A 7,126-nucleotide genomic window follows, 5' to 3' on the forward strand; every position below is an offset into this window, starting at 1 on the left:
GAGTTCGGAGCCCAGTCTTGGTTTCCAAAAGGAGGACCCGGTGAGAAGCGGGGTCCCAGAGAGCCTGTCCCTGTACGCCATTCATTACTGCAAGGCTGGGGTGGCCTTTCCAGGCGGCACCAACCTGTCCAGACGGGTCCGAACTGTTTCATTTTCTTTAAGGGGGGGAAACTTTTTCTCTTAGTCCAGGGAGGTTTGGTTTGGTTTGGACTTCAGCTCGATTTGTTTCTGTCTGTTAACAGAAATATTTTTTAAAAAATTTAAAATGTGAAACGAAAGTGTATCCTTAGCTTTGTACGCTATATAACCTGAGGTGCACCACACGCACACTCTTATTTCCTTCTCATAACCAAGGGGCCACTACGCATCTTCATTGACACAGGTGCCCAGAGGTTAAACCTGATTGGTAAACCCGGTGGCGTACGTAGTAGTTACTCACCAGACTGCTCACCACAGGGTCCGCAGTTCGAAGCCACCAACCACAACAAGGGAGAAAGAAGAGGTTGTCTGCTTCCCGTAAGGGTTCACAGCCTCAGGTGTGCCCTGTCCTACATGCTCGCTGTGCGTCGGCGTCCGCTCCACAGCGGTGAGTTTGGCATGGTGATGATCCCACAGGTGTTCTGGCACACTCAAATTGCCACAGCAGTGTTGCGTTGTGGCTCTAGTCTGTGTTTTCCTCTGAGAGGAAGTCTCATTCTACAGCCTAGATAGTGTTGAAACAGCACACTAAACCCTGCCCCTTGGGGCTCTGTGTCAGAGCAGTCCAGATTGCCCGTCACAAGTTTGCAGAGAAGGTGAGTGGGGAGGTGGGGGAGGTAGGAGGCGTTTTGTGTGAACGGGTCAAAGTTCTTGCCCCTCTGGACCAGCCCGCACCCTCCCACCTTGTGCTAAAGTGCCTTCCCTCCCAGAGCCCCACAGCACCCTCAGGTCACCCACCCCCAGGAGAGTAAGCTTGGCTCAGCATCTCGGTGACCCAGAGAGAAGCTCCAAGCACAAATTCATTCTGTGCCCGGAGTGAGCAGCGCTTCCTGGAAGCCCAGGAATCAGTTAACTCCAAGTGTGTCACCTCTTTCTTAACCCCTGCCTACCCACTCCTCCCCCACCACAGCCCTGCAGTTAACCGTGCCAGAGTGGCTGAAAAGGTTAATGTAGCCCAACCTTGAGTTGCTTGAGGGAGAAAGATGGGACTTTCTACTCCTGTCAAGAGTTTACAGTCTGGGACCCCCAGAGGGAGTTCCACCCGCCCTATAAGGTCGTGGTGAGTCAGCTGGATATGAGTTTTCTGAGAGCTAGAGAAGTGTGTTGTTGTGGTGTGGACGGTGCCAGAGAGATTCCTAGAAAGGCCCTGAAAGTGGGTAGGGCCCTAAGGTGGTGTAAAGGGTTAAGTGTTCAGCTGCTAATCAAAGGGTCGGACCTTGGTGTCCACACAGGATGCCTCAGGAGGATGTTGATGAGCTGCCACTGAAGTCAGCCACCGAAAACCCGGTTCTACTGTGAACACCCCCCCCCCCAGGGGGGTACCAGGAGTCAGTGTGCTCTCCATGGCAACTGAGGTGTTCACCTTCCAACTAACTCTGACAGCTGGCCATTGAACGTCCCCCAGGGCACTCTCGGGGCACCCCACTGAGGGGCCATTCCCAACACTGAAAGACAGCTCCCCTAAGCAGTATAAACTCACTGCCGTCCAGTTGATGCTGACCCACAGCAACCCTGTCGGACAGGGCAGGACTGTCCCTGTGGGTTCCAAGGCTGTCACTCTTTCCAGGAGTAGAAAGACCTGGAGCTGGTGGTTTCGAACCGCTGACCTTGCGGTTAGCAGCCCAACGCATAACCACTCTGCCACCAGGACTCCTGTCTTAAGCAGGGTATTTGACTCCCTAGGTGAACGTGGGCTCCGCCCTCTGACATCTTGCTCTTTGTTGGACCTTCAGCGAGGTCAGCCTGTCCTCATACCAAGAGAAAACTTCCTCCAAAACATCTGTAGACAAGGACATTCCCCTCAGGATCCTCTCGGTCAGGCGGCGGCCCCCTCGTGTGCTGCCTGGGCCCTTCCTCAGGCTCCCCCACCTCGGCAGGACTTGCTTTGCAAGGCCCTCCAGGGCGGGCACTGGACGGAGGCCCATGGTAGGGGCATTGTCAACCTGGCTTTGGGCACCAACCCCTTCAAGTAACTGAAAACTTCCTATCTTCCAGTTGATTCTGACTCAACAGCCTGGGACCGGGTGGAGCTGCCCCTGTGGGTCTCAGAGACCGCACCTCGTTGCGGGAGTAGAAAGCCGAGTCTCTCCCTCAAGGAGCTCAGGCCTGGGTTACGTTGTTAACTTGGCTGAGCAACCCTGACACACGGTGCCCCTGTATTTTCCGTGACTCATTGAACCACCTCGCCTTACTGTCTGTCTGTCTGTCTATGTCTTACACACACACACAGACTGAGGTTAGCCTTCCACTAAGAACTTGACCTTTTTCTTCTCTTCTAAACTCACGTCTATCCATTTATTCTGATACGGTGCCATCTCCTTGGTCATTGCCCTATCAAACAGCCTGTTGACGTAACTCTAAATTTGGGCTTGTTTTTTTTCCTTCCTACGTTATTCTGTCTATTGGTCAAACTAAGAACTAATAGAAATCATTGCTGAGGGTCTTCATCCGATGCCTCTGGCATCAATTTATTAACTAGAAAGCTTCCAATTGATTGATTGCCCATCCCTGAATTGGCATAGCTGAATAGGGAAGCCTGTTGCCTCATTTTTCTCCCACAAGGCAGCTGGTGGGTTCAAACCGCCAACCTTTTGATTAGCAGCCAGTGTCTGATCCACCACAGGCCCACTGGCGGGTGGTAATGTCACTTATCTCTGAGTGACAGAGCCTTCGAGGCTCCGCAGTGAGCTTGGAGGTCTCAAGTTTCCCGCCTCCTTTGGCTTGTCTGTGGCTCCTGACTCCGTTTCTGAAAAGTAAGTTTGCCAGGGCCAGCCACGCTCATTCAGGAGGTCAGGAGTCTGGTGCTGGACACTGAAGTCATGGGCAGCTTCTTGACAATGCTCCTTCCACCAACCACGGGCCCTGTGCAGCATCCGCCGTCTCTCAATGGTCACATTCTGGCCTCGTGCTCTTTCCTCCAGAGCTAGGAACCCGATAGGAGCCGGGTGTCGGCATAGCCTGTCATCTGCCAAAGGCTTGGAGACCCCATCAGCAGCGCTGTGGGTCAGGCGGCGGGCTGTTCGCCTCGTGGTCAGCGGCTCAAGCCCACCAGCTGCCCCGAGGGAGAAAGAAAGATCAGGCTGTCTGTCCCTGCAAAGGTGTACAGTCTCTGGAACCCTACCCAGACTCCAAGGGACTCGAAGGCTGTGGGTTTGGGTATAGCAGGAGGGTCCGGGAAGACCGGCCCTGTTTCTGGCGAGGGTGGGGACTCTGAGTCCACTGTGAGATTGGATGCTTGAGGCATTGCCGCAGGGTCGGGCTATGCCCCTGGGGGTTCTCCTTGGATGTGGCTGCTGGGAAAGGAAGCCTAGTGGTGTTGTGGTTACACTTTGGGATGCTGGCTGCAAGGTCAGCCATTCTAAATAAAACACCAGCTTGCTCCACGGGAGAGAGATGGGGCTTTGTACTCCGATAAAGCATGACAGTCTTGGAAACCCACAGGGGCAGTCCTGCCCTGTCCTCTAGGGTTGCCGTGAGTTGGCCTGGACTCAGTGGCAGTGAGTGGCCATGTGGAAGTGGATCACCAGGCCTTTCTTCCACCATCCTTCTTGTTGGGCTCCAACCTTCAACCTCTTAGTGATGAGCCGAGCTGAGCGCTGAATCGTTTGCCATCCTGGGAACCCTCCTGTGAGGGACATTATTTTGTGTTTATGGTCATAATGTGTTAGTCTGGGTAGGCTAGAGAAACAAATCCAGAGACACTCGTGTGTATAAGAAAGAGCTTTATATACAAGGGTAATTGAATATTGAGAAAACATCCCAGCCCAGTCCAGATCAAGTCCATAAATCCGATATTAGCCCCTATGTCCGATACCAGTCTATAAATTCTTCAGACTTGCAACATGCAATGACGCCGAATGTGTCCCTCCTCCAGGGAGCGATTTATCTCTGTGGCGCCTCCAAAGGAGGTCATCAAGCTGTGACCTGATTGACAGGCTAGACTCCACCTCTTCACTCTTAATAGTCTCAAGTTGACACCAGATTATGTAACTCCCACACCAGGTAACAACACTTACCCCAACAGGGGGAGGCTTGCATTTCTAGGCTCCCCTCTGTTCTAAAGGTGTGGGTCGTCCCACTCTGAGGACTGACTTATGCAGGAGAAACGGGCAGGGCAGAAGAAGTCTTTGTGGTACATTGACTAAGCTTGGCTGCTAAGTGAAAAGTCGGAAGTACAGACCTGCCAGCCTCTTGCAGGGGACAGTGTGCCATCTGCCTCTGTGACAGTGACAGCCAGAAACCCCCGGGGAGGGGGGTGGCATTCCCCTCTGCCCTCCAGAGTCTGTGAGCCAGAATCTGCCAGACGACAATGGACTTGCATTTGGCGGGTGTAATTCAGATGACTAGCGGAGCCCTGGTGCTGTCACAGCAGTTATGTGTTTGGCTGCAATCCAGAAGGTCAGCAGTTCAAAACCACCCTGATATGACTGGACTGCTTTCCTTGAAGGCCCACATGTGAGCACGCTGTTGTTTAAAGAAAGCTTGGGTAGCTTATCAATTACTTGCTGGACGGCTAATTACATAGTCTGTAGTTCAGAGCCACCAGCCACTCCTCCAGAGAGAGAGATGAGGCTTTCTACTCCTATAAAGAGTTGTCATCTCAGAAACCCACAGGGGCGGCCCTGCCCAGGCCTGTAGAGTTGCTGTGAGTCGGCACTGACCAGCACAGTGCCCACCCACCTTCTCAAGGAACCCCATACCTCCAGGCTGTTAGCTGCTTAAAAAAATTAAAATTAAAAATAATACTCACTATCATGGAGTCCATTCCAGCTCACAGAGAGCCTGCAGGACCCACTAGAACTGCCCAGTGCATTTCGAAGACTGTAACTCTTTACAGAAGTGTAACACTTTCCTCCTGTGGCTGTTGATTTTGAACTGCTGAATCTTGGGGTTAGCGGCAGTCCCGCTAGGAACCCACCCACTCCACCACAAGGGCTCCTTACCCAGTACAACTCTGACCACGTCTTCCCAGGATGTAAGAGCCGGCTAGAGCTTCCCTGGGCCTTCTGAGGAGATCAGACTTTTCAGTGTCTTTCCCTGCCTGACCGCTGACCTCGGGGACTTGGCTATCCGACACTGCCCTACCAGCTGTCCCCTCGATGTCCCTCAGCCTGAATGCACAACAGAATCAAACCCTGCCCACCAGTCCTGTGTCACCCTCGCCATTCTTATGCCCACTGTTGCCACCACGGTGTCCATCCGTCTCCGCCAGAGCCCCCTCTTTCTCACTGCTCCTCTGCTTGACCCAGTGTGATGTCTCTTCTGACATCCGTCTAAAGTACATGAGATGGAGTCTCGCCATCCTCTCCTCTCACGAGCACCCTGGCTGTGCTTCTTCCACGACAGATGTTTGTCCTCTCAGCAGTCCTGGGGCTCAGCTAATCCCATGGACTTCCCAGAAGGGTCTGGCCAGCACTTCCTCTCAGCAGGCACTGGGACAAAGCCTGTCACCCCATTTACCCGTCCCGCCAACTTTCTGAGGGAAGAATCAACCCCCCTGTAATAAAGGAAGAACTATGTCCACTAGGCGCTCGTACCCCTACCTGCCCCCCAACAAATGGCTGCCCGTACCCCACCACCCCTGCAACAACCAGATGACAGCCAAGGGGCCCTGGGGCCCAGGAGGAGCCTAAGTGGAGGGAGAGGAGAGGGGGGTGCAGCAGAAGGGCAAAGGAGGGTGGGCCGACGACCTGCTCCGGGGTCCGTCACCCGTTACCCCGGGCAACCTCCTCTGCATGCAGGCTGGTGAGGAGGCCGAGGCCCCGGGATCGTCACGTGAGAACCCTCCCACGGTCCCCGGCCAGGGTGCAGTGGGCAGGCGGGACATGAGCTCGGTCCTCTGACGCGTGTTCTTTCTCCCGCAGGTGTAACGTGGAGAAGGTTCCCAGCAACTCCCAGTTGGAAATAGAAGGAAACAGGTCAGAAACGGTCTCGTGTGGGCCTGTCTCTAAACACAGGTAACCCTCGAGGGCACTCGGTTCCAGCCACCCTGGAGCAGGATGGCGATTCTGAGAAGCCTGGCTGACTGGCACCCAGGCCTGGCTCGGGGTCTCAGGGCTGGGCATCCGCCAGCGACCACCTCAACCTGGGTCATTGTGGTGTAGAAGCTTCATGAGAAACACCTGGGGGGCCTGGCACCCCCTCAGTAAGTGCAGGCGCCGGGTGGCTCGCTGAGTGTGACACATCTGGGCTGGCCACGCCGTGTGGGCGGGGAGTGGGGAGCAGGTGCTCACAGGGCCTCTGCAGAAGGTACACATGGAGGCGGGGAGGGGGGAAGGTGGGTGTCTCCCAGATATGGCCACCTGAGCCCACCTTTCCAGCCTCCTGTGTGCTTGGATGGAAGTCACAACCATCCTCTCTCAGAGCTTTGGACTCTGACAGATGGAGGCTGAGCAGGGGCTGCCGTGCACCACCACCTGGGGTTCAGGGTGGTTACAGGCAGGCCTGCACCCCTCAGAGTTGGCCCTTTTGTTGTGCAAACAGATGGTTGGTGGTAACCCCGAGTCCAGCTAGTCTCTGGCCAAGGTGGGGGCTGGGGCTGGGGCTGAGGCTGTATCCCTTATTCTCACCGATTACTCGCTATACAACCCTTTTTTTAACCAGGATCTAACCAGGACTAGAGGAGGGAGAGTTGAATGGCTGTAGAAGGAGCCCCCCGGGTAGCACAGAGATTTAAGCGCTCAGCTCAGAAGCCATACCCACTGCCCCTGAGTCCACTCCTGATAGGACAGGGTAGAAGTGTCCCTGTGGGATCCTGACGAGATCTCGACGAGAGGAGAAAGCCTCCGCTTTTCATCTGAGGGACCGCTGGTGGTCTCCAGCAGCTGGCGGATAGCAGCCCAGCACAGAACCCACACCGGCTCCGGGCTCTGGAGACGGCTGGTTCAGGCCCCCCGGCAGTGCCATGAAGAAAGCCCTGGTTGTCCAC

General features: G+C 54.9%; 1 protein-coding gene across 3 annotated transcripts in view; it reads left to right on the top strand.

The window, feature by feature from the left end:
* SMARCA2 (SWI/SNF related, matrix associated, actin dependent regulator of chromatin, subfamily a, member 2) overlaps positions 1-7,126 on the top strand; it is a 147,792-nt gene that overhangs the window by 130,718 nt on the left and 9,948 nt on the right. For all 3 annotated transcript variants that reach the window (XM_004714451.2, XM_045289275.1, XM_045289276.1), the window contains one exon: positions 6,063-6,116. In XM_004714451.2, the coding sequence (XP_004714508.1) occupies positions 6,063-6,116 (54 nt within the window). The remainder of the gene's footprint in view (positions 1-6,062; positions 6,117-7,126) is intronic.

The sequence above is a fragment of the Echinops telfairi genome, unplaced genomic scaffold (genome assembly GCF_000313985.2).
Source record: "Echinops telfairi isolate 266 unplaced genomic scaffold, ASM31398v2 ScPeMD7_25;HRSCAF=90, whole genome shotgun sequence".
NCBI classification, from domain to species: Eukaryota; Metazoa; Chordata; class Mammalia; order Afrosoricida; family Tenrecidae; genus Echinops; species Echinops telfairi.